This window comes from Muntiacus reevesi, chromosome 18, assembly GCF_963930625.1.
Source record: "Muntiacus reevesi chromosome 18, mMunRee1.1, whole genome shotgun sequence".
Taxonomy (NCBI): Eukaryota; Metazoa; Chordata; class Mammalia; order Artiodactyla; family Cervidae; genus Muntiacus; species Muntiacus reevesi.
In genome coordinates this window covers 10299739-10316800 of record NC_089266.1, presented here as the reverse complement: position 1 = coordinate 10316800, position 17062 = coordinate 10299739, and the positions used below count along the sequence as shown (strand labels likewise).

Below are 17062 nucleotides of genomic sequence, written 5' to 3'. Positions count from 1 at the left end.
GAAGCAGAGGGCGCGGGGCTCCTCTGCTCACCCCCTACATCAATGAGACCCGCACCTCGCCCCACGAGGTGCATCTCCATCCCACTCCAGGGGAGGTGGGGCCATGGGGGCGGGGGGAACGGGGCGGAGGGCTGCCAGCTTTGGCAGGCCCCAGCTGCCAGCCAGCCCAAGGGGAGCCCGCCCCCTAGGGGAGGGCGTAGCAAGTGCAGGCTCCTTGGTGCCCCTGCCCCGGCCCGGCCCAGGCACCTGGAGCAGGCAGGTGAGGCCGCGGCCGGGGTCTCCCGGAACCGTAGGGGACTCCTTAGGGGTCCTCGGGGACAATCACAGGAAACGATCCTCCGGAAGAAGCTAGACAGGAGGACTTCTTGGACAAACCCGGGGGTTCTTTCTGGAGGTGGGGTCGCAGAGACACCCACCATTTTCTACCAGGATTCAGGAGGGCGGGGCGAGGAGGAAATGGACTAGGTGACCACGTCCGAAGACCTTGTCGTCGGGAGTGGGGGTGGGGTAGGAACACGGACGTGGAGGGACCAAGTTTCAGGGCAGCAACATTCAGCTCCGGAAGTGGCCGAAGCCGGCCCCGATACAGACAATACGGGATTTGGGGGGTGCCCGAGGCGTTACCACCCGCTCCCAGCCCTTGGCCCTCGCAGCACAGACAGAACCGTGCTCTGGCTGAGCCCTCCCGGCCTCCATCCCACGGTCACCGGATCCCTGAGCACCCCCTCCGTTCTCCCTTTGATCCTGCAGGGACACCCCCGCCCCAGGTGTCCAGCGGAGCTCGCCGCGCTCCGGCCCCTGGGGATCGATCGGCTGGCTGGCGACGCGCGGCCGCGTCTCCGGAGCCACCGCCCCCTCCCCCGCCCGGGCTACGCAGGACGCGGCCTCGGAGCAGCGTCCTCGCGGTTGCGGGCCGCTGCCGGACCCGGCTCCAGGCCAGCCGCGAAGGCGGAGACCGACTGGCTCCTTCCGATCGCTCCGGCCTCGCCACTCCAGGGTTGGCGGGGGCGAGGAGGGGGAGGAGAGCGAGCCCAGCTTCCCCGGCCGCGGCGCTCGGCACCCCACCCCCGCTCCTCCTCCGTCGCCAACTACCCACTCCTGCGCGCGCTTAACCCTCAGCGCGCCGCGAGGCCGAGACAGGGGCGCGCACTGGGCTGGGGGGAGGGTGGGGTAGCAGTTACGCTTCGGCTGACTGCTACTTCGGGGTGCGCCTGGAGATTTTAATTTTATTCCCGGGTTTGCTGCAGCAGCTCTTGGTTGGAAAAAGGAAAGAAAGAAATCTGCCTTGTGTGTGGGCCCCGCAGGGCTTGGGGGGCGCAACGGAAGCACCCGAGACCAAAACGCAGGGGCGAGTGTGAGTGGGGAGAACCGCTTAGGCACAGGAGACCCGCGGGGAGTCCTTGGGCAAACGAACCCCAAATGAAGAACACACAGCACGCAGAGGCCGTTGTGTGTGCGCGGCGGCTGCGGCAGGCGGTGGAAGTGACACCAAAGATTATATTTGAAATATGGATCCTGGGGGTGTCTATTTCCAGGCGGGCGCGAGCCCTGCGACCGAACTTGAGACCAGGGCTGAGTAGGCTTCTGCTAGCGAACCTGGGAAGCTGCCCTGAGGTTGGGAGGGGGTGGACCAGCCGACGCCGTAGAAAACTACGCGTCCCGCTTCGGCGCCGGCGACCCCCGCGTGCCGCAATGCGGAGGCGCGGCCCTGAGGCGGTCAATGTGGCCCCAAGGCTTGCCCCAAGGGGCCACGACCTTACAGCGCGCCAGATCCGTTCCCCGCCCGTTCACCCTGCCTGGCCCTCCCACCTGGAGCCCCAGCTCCAGCTCAGAGCGGCTCTCTGCCGACGGACGCGGGGGCGTCAGGGGCTTCACCACCGAAATAAAAGCCGACCCTTGGCGGGCCGTGCGACAAAGAGCAGAAACATGGGTGTGGGGCCTCAGAGGGCGGAGGGGCGCCCTTAGGGACAAAGTCATCCCTCGGAGAAGGTGCACGGGTCAGCGTTCCGGGCTCCCACACAGCCTCCCTGCTCTCCTCGCCGCCATCAATAACAACACCCCCCCACACCCACATACACAGTCCCACCAGGCCAGCTCCCCCAAAGCCAGCGCTAAAATGCAAAATTACATATGCTAGAGCTGAAGTCAAAGACAAGTTCTCCTACTAAGAACAGAAGAGAGAAATGAACTCTAGTCAATGCCTGGGCAGATGTTGTAGACGTTGCTAGTAAATTCTCCCTCAGCTACTCAAAATCCACCTCGGGGGACCTAAAAAGTCACACTAACTAGAGGGCTTTCTTAGGGGAGGACTAGCTGGGGAAGTCACAGGCGGCCCCTTCCGGGCAGAGCCCAGACCTGGGCTCCGTGGGCGGGTAGTGGCATCTCCTGGCAGAGAGTGTCCATTCTGAGAGAGTTTCTTTAAGAAGTCGTTTGTTTCCCCGAGTTTACATGGGTCAGGCCCCTTGGGGACCCGAATTGTCAATGACCACCCTCGGGTCCAGGGCCGTTAAAAATTTCCAGACTGCTCCAGGCTCTGCTTTTCCGGCCCTCTGACCTCGGGGCGGGCTCCTGAACTCCTCAAGAAAGCACCGCTCCTCTCTTGGGGCCCTTGAGGCCCCCCTAGGGGCCCCAGCCCGAGGTGGGACCCAGAGGACTTCAGCCCTTCAGGGGAACCAAGAGGTGCGATCTACCTCCAGCTGGAAGGGGGCAGCGTCAAAACGGCAGGCCGACGACCCTTCCCCGGGGTTCCCCGTGGGCTCGGGATATCCCGGGTCGGAGGCAGGGGCCCCAGCTGAAGGCTCTGGGAATTCCGTATTTAGAGCTCCATTTGTCTGCGACTCCCTCGGAGGGGCCAAGACAGGGTGGGATGGTAGGGGAGGCCCCACGGGAGATTTTCCAGGAGGGGCTTGCAGGGCACAGAGGGGGAGCTTCGAGGGCTCACCGTTTCCCACACCTCTGTTTCTGTCCGTTCCTTCTCCCTGCAGCCCATTCACAGCCCCGAGAACCTGAGCTCCGCCCCCCACCCGCCGGCAGGCGAGCGGTGGTCTAGGGCCGGTCTGTGAGACAAGGCTCCGGCTCCGGGAGTCGGCCTCTCTCCACGTTGGCCCACCCATTGCCAGGACGAAATAAACAACCACGCGAGTTCACGTGTTCGGCTTGTGTATTTCGGTCACTTTCCAAGCCGGGAGAGGGGGCGGCCGGGGACTCCCGGGGCTTCCGAGGAGCTTCTGGGCGTCCCCTCCCAAAGTGTTGGGGAGACTGCGGCTGCTCGCACGGTCACACCGGCAGCTCCAGAAAAGACCCGCCGTGTTAGCCGGCTCATCCCACCCATCGTCCCCAGCTCGGCAGCAGGGCCAGCCCGGCTCCTGCGCAAATTGGCCGTCGGGGCACCGGGTGCCACCGCGTGGCCCCCGAGATCCAGAGCGCGGGCCCCGGAGGGGCGCGGGCGGAGCGAGCTGAGACGTGGCCTGCGGAGTCCGACGCCCCTGGCGGCGCGGAGGCTGCAGCGGCCGCTCGCCCTCCCTCGGCGCCTCTGCCCGGGACGCCTCGGAAACACCCATTGGAAAAAAATTTCGGGGGGTTTTCTAGCGAGGGGTCGGGCGGAGTGTCGGGAAGCTCAGACCCTCCCTGGACGAAGGGACTGTCCTGGACGAGGTCGCTCCAGATCTCCCGACAGACTGACATTGCCGACGGCGTGGCAGTTTGGTAGGCTCAGTTCGGAAGAGTGACTGTCGCGCTGACAGCGCTTCCTCCGCCAACTTCAGGGACCCTTCCCCTTCTACGATCAAGTTGTCCCACACGAGAGCTCCTCACCCTGGACACGAGGGTCAGGAAAAAGCTCAAAACAACAACAGGAGGAAAACCTTTTCCTGCGTCCCCCTCCCAGCTTCTATAAACCCCGAGAGCCCCCTTTCCCCAGGACTACAGGAAGGCTTCGCCCCCACCCAGGCAGGCGCGCCCCCCAACACCTTCTCGGGGAAATCTTGTGTTTGTGCCTCAAGCTTGTCAGAGGGCAAACGCTGCAGACCGAACCCCTCTCTGGGGCAGCCAGAAAGGGATCCCCGCCCCCCCACCCCTCCAGGCTTGGGCAGCGGCCGCCAAGACAGCAGAAGCCGCCCAGCCTCGGGAGCTGCGAGGTGGTGGTGAAATGGTGGAGTCCATGTGTGTGTCCTGAAACACCAGACCATTTCCAGGCTTCTCCTGGATTCCTGGGAGAAAAGGAGCCCAAAACAGGCTTTGGGGGGTTTGCTTCCGCACCTCGCCCCTCCCCCCGCCCGCTCGAGCCCCCGGCGCAGTCCCCACCCAGCATTCTGGGACTTGTGTCAGGGCGGGAGCGGAGACCCGGATGGCTCTTTGCCCGCCCCCCTCGCTCGTTCCACTCTCGCTCTGCTTTTGCTCCTTTCCTTTCTTCCACGGACGCTCAGCCAAGAGATTGCGCAAGCTTCCTGCTGCCGGTCCTTCAAGGGCCCGGAGCCGGGGGCCCGGACACACCCCCGGGCAGGCGCGCCCCTGCCCCTGTCACTCGGGCTGCCCTGCCCCCCCAGCCCCCCCACCTCTCACTCCGACCCCACAGAGCTCGCGGCCCCGCGGGCGGCGCCCTCGGGAGGCCGCGTGGGGCGCAGCAGCTCCCCCAGCCGGACGCCTGAGCTGCACGCCGGAACGCGCCGTCTCGCCGCCGGAGGTGCTAAACTTCACACTCGGCGGCTTCTCCGGCCGGGTCGGAAGGGCCTCGGCTCGGCAGCGCCTTGCCGGCCAGGGACCAGCGAGCGCGAATTCGTGACCAGCGCTTGGCTGCTCGGCCATTCCATTCGCCTCCCTTGCGTGCGGCCCCGCTGTGCCCGGCGCGGTTTCAATCCTTTCTTGGCCTTCCCTGCCTTCTCTTTTCGAAGTCCTTCCCGGGACCCCACCAAGTCCTCTCGGGCCCCCAAGTAGTCCTGGACATCCTCTTCGTCCCCTCTTTGTCCTCCCTGCCTCACGCCGTGTTGGCCGCGGGGTGGGGGTGGAGGGTTGCTGCTGGAAACTGGACCTCCCGCCCTCACCCAGCCAAAGACAGTGTTGAGGGTAAATGAGGAGCCCAGCAGGATTCGGGGAGGGATCGAGAACGCTTTGGTAGGGTTCTTGAGCTCTAGGGCCCCAAGCTGGCTGCTCCTCTATCCCCTTTCTCCTCTCGGCGCTCTTCTCCTTGGTGATCCTTTGCACCCAGTCCTCTCTCCTCCCTATCCTTTCTCTTCCATTCCTCGCCTTCCTAAATGCCCTCAGCCTCGCTGGGCGGGGCGGGGCGGGGCGGGGCGGCGGGACCCGCGGGGTCGGGGAGGGTGGGGGCGGCGCGAGCTGCCCCCGGCTCCGATTCCGCCCCCTGCCGGCGACCCCCTGGGAGTCTGCACATGACGCAATTCGGTGCAAATGGAAACTGCAGTGGATGCTTCCGTGGCCCCCGGCAGGGGTCCCCGGGCAGTGTACGCTGAGAACGAGAGGCGAAGGGGGCAGGCCAAAGCGCTAGGCCGCAGGCGAGGGGTCGCAGCCAGATCCTCGCGGCCCGGCCAGGCTCTTCACCCCCGCCTCGGCCCCCCGCCGACACACCTCTGTCCAGCCCGGTCCCGTTCCCTCCCTCCAGCGTCCCTCTCCCAGGCTCTACGATCCCTCCCTCTGCACCTCCCCGACGCCCTCCTCCTCCTGGCCCCCTCCCGCTCCCTTCCTCCTCCCCGCCCCCCCACCCGCCCCGCCCGCCACCCAGGCCCGGGGCCTCCGGTAGGCCAGGCTGCGCCAATCCCGGCCGCGGCCCGCCCCCTGACGCCGAGCAGGGCCCAGCGAGGCCCCGCCCGCTGACGTCCGGATTTGCATGAGTTCTTGTGCAGCCGCGGCCCGGGCTCAGTTGTCTCAGCGAGCGCGAGCCGGGAGCCGGGGCGGGCGCGGGCAGCGGCGGGCGGCCGGGCTGTGCAGGACGAGCGGCGGCAGCGGCGGCGGCGGCGGCGCGGGCGGCAAGGGCTCCTCGACCGGGGCGGCAGCGGGGCGCCGGCGGGAGCCAGCAGCGTCTGCAGCCGCGCCGGCCGCCCGCGCCCCGGCGCGCTCCGGTTCGGCCATGGAGCTGCCAGCTGTTGGCGAGCACGTCTTCGCCGTGGAGAGCATCGAGAAGAAGCGGATCCGCAAGGTAGGGCGGCGCGGGGGCGGCGGCGAGGCGGCGGGGGGAGCGGCAGCCGGAGCAGCCCGCGGGGAGGCGGGGAGGGGGGTGGGGAGGCTGCGGGCCGGGGCCGGGGATCCCGCGGAAGCTGATGGAGTGCTGTCTCTTCCCCCCCTCAGGGCAGAGTGGAGTATTTGGTGAAATGGAGAGGCTGGTCCCCCAAGTAAGTAGCGGCCGAGGGGCGGGGGAGCCTGGTGCGGAGGCGCGGGGCTCCCGGGCTCCGGACCAGCCGGGCTGGTGGGGTGGTGGGGGGAGCGGACGGGAGGCGGGGTGGAGGTGGGGTGGAGGGAGGAGGGGGTGGGGAAGTCGGTGGCAGGCACTGGGGAAGCCGAGCCGCCGAGCCCGAGCCCGGCGCCCTGTGTTGTACTCCGCTCTCCGGGAAATGCCATCACTAATTTATGCACTAAAAGGAGCCGGAGGAGCTGGAGAGACGCGGGGCCGAGCCGGGGAGGCCGGCGGAGGGAGGGAGGGCGCAGGCACTGACTGATGTGCAGCAGAAAATGGCTCCTTTCCCCTTTCCCTCCACCGAACGGCTCCATATTGCAAAACCAAAAAAAAAAAAAAAATTAAAAAGCGACGAAAATGCAATTGTGTGCCTCTTCCCTCCTAGTGGTGCAGGGAGAGGAAGAGAAAAGGCAGAAAATGTTGGGAACTGTCACTGCGGCGCTTTTGGTGGGGAATTTTTTTTTTTTTAATTTGAAATGCGAAGGCACCGGATGGAGACAGACGCGCAGGCACACGCACACACACACACACACACACACTCACACACACACACAGAGGCATATTTTTGTGTTGCTGAGTATTTGGGGGTTGCTTGCCCGTGACAGCGGGGTCCAGGGCCGCGAGGGGGTGTGGGGGGGCCGCGTGGCTGACGGTGATCGGATTAGGGGTCAAATGGAGAATGGCTGAAGCCCTCGAGGAGACTCGGGGCTGGGGAGAGGAGGAGGGGACTGCGACTTTGCATTTTGGCTGCTTTGCACGCAGGGTTCCTGGTGAGCAAAGTGGCTTTGGAACATGTCGCAGTTACATGCTTAAAATTCTTGACAACTGCAAAATAAACTGCTAGTTTCATTTTCCTTACCCCTCCCCTTTCTTCCTGCCCTTGTGTGTTTATTTTGACTTGGGGAGGGTGTATCAGGGACCGTGTCAGGCCTGCAGAAATTTACTCTCCACCCCCCACATCCACAGCTAAATAGCTTTCAGTTCATGAAGACAGAGTAGGGCCTTATGTCATTCCCCACCTGGAGGCCACAAAGCTGGCTCGGTTTTTTGTTTTTACGCCGTGTCCCCCTCCCTTTTCCCTTGCAAGATATAACACGTGGGAACCCGAGGAGAACATCCTGGATCCCCGGCTGCTGATCGCCTTCCAGAACAGGTGAGCGTCCCCCAAGCACCCGCCGCCGGGAGCCGTGACCGTATATGGGAATGGGAGAGTGGGCCAACGCTGCAACAGGACAGGGGGAAAGGGCCGGAAGGGGGGCTGGCAGGAGTCCCCTCCCCCGGGTCTGAACGGGCACGACTGGGGCCTCGGCTCCTCTAACCAACGTCCTTGGCGGTTGCTGCAGCTTGGGGTGGGGGCGGGGCAGGCCCGGAGAAGGAGAGGCTTGTGTTTGGGGGAACTGCGGGAAGGGCGCTTGCGGGTGGCCCTACAGCTGCTCGGAGAAGTTGGGGCTGCGCCTCGGTTCCCTGCCGGCCCCTCTCCCGTGGCTACCTTAGAACCCCACCCCCGGAGCCTAGGTGTTTCCTTCCTGCTGCCACTGGCCGCTTGGCACGGGCAGCTCTCGGGGCAGCTCCAAGGGAGCTGGCATTGTGAAACCTCCGGACGTCACAGAACTGAACTTAACCTGTTGGGGACTGGAGAAAAGTTTACAAGACCTTAACCAGCCACCCTCACCCCCCAGGGAGCTTGGGGTCGACAGGGGGCAGATTCTGTCTGGCACTGTGTGCCCTTCACACCTCCCACTAGGCTACTTGGTGGGTCTGGACCCCATTCTCAGGCAGGGGGAGCTTGGCCGACCCGCTGTGGGGTGGGCACTGCCTGGTGGTGGAGGGGTGGCTTCTGACGAGGGGTTCGTCGCGCGCACAGATGCTTGTCACGCTGCAGCTGCTGCAGCTGGATTCACCACCGGTGGCTGTGGTTCTCTGTTTCGGGAGGACAGAAGGGGGAAGGGCGATGGAGGAGGGGCGGAGCAGCAGGAGCCCGCGGAGCTGGGTCACACCGCGGCCTTCCATTCCCCCTCCCCCTTTTATTTTGCATTATTTCCTGTAGCGCGTTTGCCTCTAAAACTGTAAACTCTAGCCCCTTGGAAGGAGCGACCCTCAGGGAAGTTGCTCTCCTGACGCAGGAGGGCGCCGAGAAGGGATCCTGCCCGGGTTCCACCTGGGAGTTCACCAGCCTGTAACCTTGTCAGCGGCTGATGCCATGTTGCATAATGGATCCCCAGAGATTTAAAATGCAGGCTGTTGCAATGCCATGCAACTTTGGAGTCAGGCCCCCGTCCGGGCCCCCAGGCATGACAGAACTCTGGGTTAGCCCAAGGGTGGAGGGGTGCCTAGGATCTGGAATGGGCTGCAACTTTGGCCTACGCTGGAGAGGCACTCGCTTCTGCCATGGAGGGTTGGGCAGTGCTAGGACCACCCTCCTCCCAACCTCGGATCATCCTCCACCAGGCTGCCAGCGAAAGCCTGACAGCTGTATTGACCAGCGCCACCGCCCACGGGCTTTATTAATAATTTGGAAATGAAGGGAAGCTGGGAACCCGGGCTCGTCGAGTAGGCGGGGCTTCTGTGCGTCGCCCCGCCCAGCAGCTCCGCCCCAGCCGTACCAGAGCTGGTTCACCTGGTGGCTGCGAACCTGGCCAGGCCCTGGCCTCGGCGTCCGGCCCCCGCCCCCAGCCCCTAATTGGCTCATTTGCCGCTGTGTAAACAAGGGCGCAGCCCCTCCCCCTGTTTAGTGCCTGGCCTTTAAGAAAACGAGTCCTCCCTTCTGCCGGCGGCACTCGTTATCTGAATCTTAATGAGGTCATTAGCATCCCTTGCCTCTGACGGGGAGGCACCCGGTTGACGCTCACCTCATTTGGACTTGTTTTCATTCCCTGGACCCCCGAGCCCACTGCGTTTTGTGCAGGGCCACGGGCCCAAGGCTGTGGGCACCAGTGCCAAGCTGCCCAGTGTCAAGCTGCAGGCAAAGATTCAGGGCTGTGGGGGGCCCCATTTCAGGTATGGACATCTGAGGTGGGGGAGCCCTTCGGAGAGGGCCCCTTGGGCAGATAAGGGTTAGTACTGGGGTAAAGTGGCACTCTGGAACCGGCCCGAGGCGCCCTAGTGACAGTGGAGGCCACCTTCTGCCCTGAGCCCTTGCTCCCTCTGGTTCTGGCTGGCCCCACGGCTCACCACAGTGGGGGCTTAGGAGGAGGGGAAGTGCCTGAGGCTAACAGCACTGCGCTCTGTCCCCTCTCCGCAGGGAACGGCAGGAGCAGCTGATGGGATACCGGAAGAGAGGGCCGAAGCCCAAACCGCTGGTGGTGCAGGTGAATACACTCCCGGGCCCCAGGGCCAACCACGACTTTTTCCCTTGACGTTGCCACCTGAGGTGCCTCCAGGCTTGGAAGTCGGGGGGAGTTCCTCTGAAGCACCCAATTCCACTTCATCTTGACTTCCCACACCCTTCCCCGACCTGGTAGGGGCTGGGACACTCCTGATGCTGGAGGCTTGCTCTGGGGCTGGTCTTATCCCTCCTCTTACCTCCCCCTCCATTCCCATCCCTTCCCCCCAGGTACCTACCTTTGCCCGTCGTTCCAATGTGCTGACCGGACTCCAGGACTCCTCGGCTGACAACCGCGCCAAGCTGGAGCTGGGCGGTCAGGGCAAGGGCCAGGGGCACCAATACGAGCTCAACAGCAAGAAGCACCACCAGTACCAGCCGCACAGCAAGGAGCGGGCGGGCAAGCCCCCACCGCCAGGCAAGAGCGGTAAATACTACTACCAGCTCAACAGCAAGAAGCACCACCCCTACCAGCCGGACCCCAAAATGTATGACCTGCAGTACCAGGGCGGCCACAAGGAGGCGCCCAGCCCCACCTGCCCGGACCTAGGCTCCAAGAGCCACCCGCCCGATAAGTGGCCCCACGGCGGGGGGGCCAAGGGCTACCTGGGAGCCGTGAAGCCCCTGGCCAGTACAGCCGGGGCTCCAGGCAAGGGCTCCGAGAAGGGTCCCCCCAACGGGATGACGCCGGCCCCCAAGGAGGCGGTGACGGGCAACGGGATTGGGGGCAAGATGAAGATCGTTAAAAACAAGAACAAGAACGGCCGCATCGTGATCGTGATGAGCAAGTACATGGAGAACGGCATGCAGGCGGTGAAGATCAAGTCCGGGGAGGCAGCCGAGGGCGAGGCGCGCTCCCCCAGCCACAAGAAACGGGCTGCTGAGGAGCGTCACCCCCCGGCAGACAGGACTTTCAAAAAGGCCGCGGGGGCGGAGGAGAAGAAGGCGGAAACGCCCTCCAAGAGGAGGGAGGAGGAGGTGCCGGGGACCGGGGACACTCAGTCCCAAGAGGCCGGCTCCCGCAAGCTCTCCCCGACCAAGGAGGCCTTCGGCGAGCAGCCTCTGCAGCTCACAACCAAGCCCGACCTGCTGGCCTGGGACCCGGCCCGCAGCACACACCCACCCTCCCACCATCACCACCACCACCACCACCACCACCATCATCACCACGCCGTCGACCTAAATCTCTCCCATGCGCGCAAGCGCTGCCTCTCCGAGACCCACGGCGAGCGAGAACCCTGCAAGAAGCGTCTGACGGCGCGCAGCATCAGCACCCCCACATGCCTGGGGGGCAGCCCCGCCTCGGAGCGCCCTGCGGACGTGCCCCCCGCCGCCGCCCTCCCGCAACCGGAGGTCATCCTGCTGGACTCGGACCTAGACGAACCCATAGACTTACGCTGCGTCAAGACACGCAGCGAGGCCGGGGAGCCGCCCAGCGCCCTCCAGGTGAAGCCCGAGGCGCCCGCGACCGCGGCGGTGGCTGCTGCGCCGGCAACAGCGGCCGAGAAGCCCCCGACCGAGGCCCAGGACGAACCCGAGGAGCAACTGAGCGAGTTCAAGCCCTTCTTTGGGAATATAATTATCACCGACGTCACCGCGAACTGCCTCACCGTCACGTTCAAGGAGTACCTGACGGTGTAGCCGAAGGGCGTCGGAAGAGGAAGCGCTTCAACTTCTGGGGCGTAACACCTGGGGCCTGGGGGCGGACTCCTCCTCTCTGCAACTGCGGGAGCTCCCGGCCCGGCCCCAGCGCGAAAACCGAAGCCGCGGCAACCGCGTCCCTCTGCCGGGTCTAGGCTGGAGCGCCCGGCCCACACTGGCACCTTCCACGCCGTGCCTGCGGGTCTCGCCCTCATCTGCCCCACCCCCTCTCTCGTGGACCTCCGGGACTGACAGGGCAGCCACTCGCGGCGGTCTAAGAGTTATAGTATTATATTTTAACCGTGCTAACTTGTCAAGTGCAGACTTTACTCCCGTTTGTACGTGGTGTTATATTGAAATGTATTGTTTGAGCTCAAAAGGCCCACCACCCCCTTCGGGCTGATATATATATATATTTATTTGTAGGTATTTATATATTGAAATATAAAAACCTAGATTTATGGAGTTTCCTCTAGATCACGTTATATTCTATATCAGACGAACTATTTTCTGTTGGCCTTTCTACCCGTTCATTCAGTATTTCGGTTGATTTCATTTCCTCCCCTTCCAGGAACTGCAATACCAGTAACCTTGGTATATATTTTTTGATACTGTACACATCGATGTGTTGTTTCTATGTGCAAAACAAAAAAAAAAAAGTTTGTTAAAAGGCTAAACGAGCTCTCTAGAAACTGCTGCTACTAGAAATGTCTAAACTATAAGCTTCCAATTATTACCTGCTTGAATGTAAATATTAAATGGAGATGTTGAAGGTGCATTTTCGCTGTTTGAGATTAGCTAAGAGGGAACGTCAGAGACTGGGGGGGTGGGTGGGCAGCGGCTGGACGCCTCTCCGCACCCTACTTCCGCCTTAGGTCGGGCGGGGGGAGGGTGGGAGTGGGAGGACCTATCGCATCCTGCGATAAACTTTTGCAAAAGCAAAGTGAACTGGTTTCACGAGCAGAGGGGCCCGCACCCGGGGAGTGACCCCGCTCCCCGGAAGTCGAGAGGCTCTCCAAAGGAGAGGGGAATTCCTGCGGGGGGGCTGTGCTGGCGTCGCCCCCGCTCTCTAGAGTCTTCGGGCGTCGGCTGCCCACTGCGCGGGCAAACTCGGGATCTGCATAGTGGGGGGAGGGTTGCAGGGGTGCTCAAGCTGCACGGAGACGTGGGTGGGGCTTACCCCCCCGCGCCAAGCCCACCCGGCACCTGCTGATTTTTGCCCCCCACCCCCCAGGACGCAACACACCCTGGCGCTGGCCCTGGTGCGGCAGGGGTGTTCCTTCCTAATAATCCCTGCCCGGCAGGGCAGGTTCCGCAGGGAGGGGACCCTCCCACCCTCTCCAGCGTCCCTTGCTGCCATCGCTGGCCCCGCCCCACCGAGGAAGCTGCCGAGGCTCTTTCTCTGCCAGGCTCTCTCCCCGGAAACCACCAGGCCAGAAGCCGCGACTGGAGGCGCCGCGAACTCGGCCAGGGCAGGGGGCGGGGGGCTTCCCGCGAGGTGGATGGGTTGTGGGAGGGGGGAAGGGCTTGCGAGAGCAAGGCCTTGCCGGTCCCCGCTTCCTGAGTGAGCAGGAAAATGTGGGACCCCATCTCACCCATCCTGCTTTGGGTGGCTAGGCAGTGGCCCCTGGTTTCCCCACGCAGGAAGGGGTTAAGGGTCCCCAGGGAACGAGGGGAATGGGCCGAACTCGAACTCCGAGGTGCCGCTCCCCCAGGCCAGGAAGCCGAAACCCGGGATTGCTGCGGCCGGCCCTGGCCAGCTTTCTGCAGACGCAGCGATCTTCCTCCTGGCTGGGGTGGCCCGAGCAGGGCCAGGGGCCACGGGACTGAGGGCCCGGTAGGCGCGAGGCTGTTGCTGGCCCCCAAGTCCCTTGCCTGCCAGCCTGGGACTGAAGAGCCTAGCCTCTGCTGGCCGCCAGGGCGGAAGAGGTCAACGCGGTTCATAATGGGGGGTGGGAGGCGGGGGGTGGAGATGTGGCGAGAGAGCACAGTGTTGGGAAGGCCAGGGGAAGAGATAGAGGGCCGGGAGGGCGGGAGGCCTGAATGCGGACAGTGTGGCCAGTGTTGGCTGCAGGCCACCAAGCGGCTGGAGGTGGGGGAGGGGAGCCTAGCGGGGGGGAGGGGAGGGAGGGAAGGGAAGCTCTGGAAAAAAAAAAACCGTTGGGAGTTTCTAGCCCTGGCTTTTGTGAATTGTCCCTCCCACTACCCCCATCACCCCAGCCCCCTTTAGAGTGAGTTAAACGCTCCCCCTCCCCCCTCGACGTAATGAATGCCCTTTGCCACCCTGGGAGTGGAGGGAGGGGTAATCTTGACTGCTCCTGGCAAACTGCCTGCTCAGCACTAGAATTGGGCCTGTCCTTCACTGACTGGTACACAAAGGCACATGCCAGGCGTGAATTTCGTCTCCCTGTTTTTCTGGTAGAGGAGAGCTAAAAAGTCGGGAGTAAGACGGGGAACCCCTTGTTCAGGTCTGCACAGGTGGTGACTTGGGAGTGAGCCTTAGTCCCTGGGGTGTCCCTCCTGCCCAGTGGGTGGCCTCTGCGAAGCTGAGCCTGGGCAACAGGGGAGGGGAGGTAGAGGATGGCACTGTTGGTGAGCAGAGAAGGAAACTGCTCCACTACAATTTGCAGAAAGGTGTGGCCTGCAGGTGGCTTGAGGCCTTGAAAACTGGGCCTGGTGGTGGACCTCCTGGGGGAGATCTTCGAGCTGGATGGTCCTTGGAACAGCCTGGAACCTAAGTTCAAAAGACCAACAATAGGACAGAGGCAAATGGATAGGTCAGGAGGGGCAGCAAGATGCCCAACTGGCACAAGACTCAAGAGTATCCAAGGTCCCCTCTGGCCCAGGAGGGACAGGACTCTTGTTGGCTGGGGCCACTTAAGCATCTTTTTCCAATCAGACCCCACAGAGGTCAAGTGTCCCTGTGGGATGAGAGTCTGAGGTTCTGATGGCTAAACAGCTTATCCAGCTCACCAGGTCACTGCCCAGTTCTGTACTGACTCGAGAATCAATCAGGCGGTCTGCTATCACCCTGCAGAGAGGTACACCATGGCAACTTGCTCCTCCCTGACCTCTCAGACATAGATGTGTCCAAGGCTCAGGAACACTCAGAGAGGGCCAGCGGCTCTGGCACCGAGACAGGGGAGGAGAGCCCAGTGGCCCAGATGTAGGCTTTGTGATAGATCTTTGTCACAGATGTAGGCTGCTTCTTCCTAATGGAGGGCAGAGATGTTTATCAATGCCTAACTTTCACAAGCAAGGGGTCCTAAGCCCTCACTTTTCCTAAACCCTCACTTTGAGCCCATGTTCAGATGATTCTGGGATCTTAACCTTGCACACTAGGAAACCCAGAGTTCTGTCTTTTCTCCAAACAAACCTTTCCAATGGGGCTGAGCCTTGAGCATAGTGCTGAAGCTGACTCCTTGCAAAGAGAGGGGCACTTGTGTATCCACCCATCCCTCAGAGGCTGGTCCCTCCTGCACCAGCCAGGTTCCAGATTCCAACTCTAGTCTCCCTGTAGCCTGTACCACTGCCACCAACTCAATTTCACAAGAGCCAGGTTTCATCCTTCAGTGTTATCTCCATCCTTGGATCCTACCAGGGTACTTAGGAGCTAGGGTTGCCAGGCTGAGAATATAAAAATCTAGGGTGCTCAGTTAAATTTGAATTTCAAATGGACAATGAATCATTTTTTAGTGTGTCTCATGAAATATTTGACATATACTAATACAAAAAAATAATAAAATGCTTTGTTTATGTGAATTCAGATTGAACTGGGCATCCTGGAATTTGTCTGGAACCCCACTTGGATCCTGAACAGTCTACTTAGTCAGTCCCTGCCCACAGGGAAGTTTAAGTCCAATAGGAGAGAGAAACTGCTGAGAACTGAGCCACAAGGGTCCTAGTGAGTGCGGTGATTGTAGTAACATCAAGTATGTGTGGCAAGGCACAAAATGGTTGCTGGACGTCCAGGGGCCTTCAGCTGTGATTTAAAGGGGAAGGGAGTGGTGGAGTGAGCATGTGACAAGACCTAGACAAGTAGTGATGGAAGACCAGACTTGGTCGCTCCATCTGTTGGCCCACCTCGGGCTCCTGAGTTGAGTCTCTTCCCCATTCCCACTCACCCCAACAATAAATTCTAGAACATACAAGGAGGGCAGAACAGATCCAATTGCAGCACCCACTGTGCTTAGTTGTGTGGGACTCTTTGTGACCCCATGCACTGTAGCCCACCAGCCTCCTCTGTCCAGGAGGATTCTCCAGGCAAGAATGCTGGAGTGGGTTGCCATCCTCCAGGGGATCTTCCCAGCCCAGGGATCGAACCCAGGTGTCCTGCACTGTAGGCAGATTCTTTACCAGCTGAGCTACCAGGGAAGCAGTACCCACTCCCCCACCAAAACCTTTTCCCTTTCTACACCTCAGTTTCCTTAGCATCTTCAAAGACATGCCCTGACAGTGAGGATGAACTGGGTCGGGAAAGAGCCTTGAGCACTTCTGGAAAACTCCCCAAGTAAACACACGGGTTATTATTTTTTTTTTTACCAGGGAACATTAAACATTTCATGTCAGATTCAAATGCCTTCTAACGACTTCTGGCTGAGAGTCTCAGCTTGACCGAGGAATAGATACCCAGTGATGTTTACCTCTGAACTGACTGCTATGTCTCCCTCCCCTCACCCCCACGCCCTCTATAACCCAGTGTGCACCACCAGCCTTTTGCATTCTGCCCTTACTACGTGCTTGGTAGATAACCCATTGACCTGGAACCTCAGCCTCAGCCTCTCCAGCTTTATCCTGGTTCACCAAGGCTGGCATTGGGACAAGAGAGAGAGAAGAGCTGCGCCTGCATTTGTACAGAACCAAATCCTGATGCTTTTTTAATCAAGTTGCTTCTATGGTTCTATGTTATGTTTGCAGCTCATCTGAGAAGGTGAAGACTCTAAAGAGGAAATAGTACTAACGGCGGATATTCGGATATTCTCGGATGCAAGTGTCCATTTCCTGTGGCCATAGTTCAAATGCACCCCCGCCCCCTGCACCCGCCTTTTCCTCTCTTCCCCTTGCAGTTGCTGTTAACAGCTAACATGGAATGAGTGCCCACCACCTGTGGGGGGTACTTCAGTAGGTCATCTCATTTAATTCACAGTCTCCCATGAGGTAGGCTCCATCACTGTCCCTGTCTCACGGATGGTAAAATGAAGACTTAGAGGCTCAAGTAACCAGTCCAAGGTCAAACATCCAATAAACAGGGGAACAGGAGTTCTGGGCTAGCCTTGTCTGTCTGCAGAGGCTATGCTCCCAGCTTCCAGGGTTCTGTGGGTTCTTCAGAGGTGAGTTCAGGTCTCATCCCCTCCCTGAGGTTGTTCTAGATTATTCCAGCCTTTACCAGGGCCTGCTGTGCATGACCTCCTGCAGTAATCACTGCGCCCCTACCAACTCATCAATCAACTGCTACAACATCCACGTGTGCAAGTGCCTCTGTTCTCCAACTGGACAAAGCCCCGCCCGTCTGGAAGGCAGCGGACTTGTCTTGGGTATTTCATGCAGTCCCAGTGTGCTCAGTTCCTAGGTAAATACCTCGGAATCGGATGCCTCGTGTGTGTGTTGTCCTGTGTGTATGTGTGTGTGTGAGCGAGAGAGATGGGACTTTCAGACAGTGATGCTGATCACTGCACTGCAAGCTATTAGCAGCAGAC

At 61.3% G+C, this 17062-nt stretch overlaps 1 protein-coding gene across 1 annotated transcript; it reads left to right on the top strand.

Moving 5' to 3' along the window:
• The first annotated feature begins 5889 nt into the window (after positions 1–5889).
• On the top strand, positions 5890–12138 carry CBX4 (chromobox 4). The gene is made up of 5 exons (XM_065910223.1): positions 5890–6148; positions 6298–6341; positions 7491–7556; positions 9645–9711; positions 9957–12138. Exons 1-5 carry the CDS (start codon positions 6080–6082, stop codon positions 11364–11366), a joined length of 1656 nt encoding a protein of 551 aa, XP_065766295.1. The 5' UTR covers positions 5890–6079; the 3' UTR covers positions 11367–12138.
• Positions 12139–17062: the final 4924 nt, after the last annotated feature.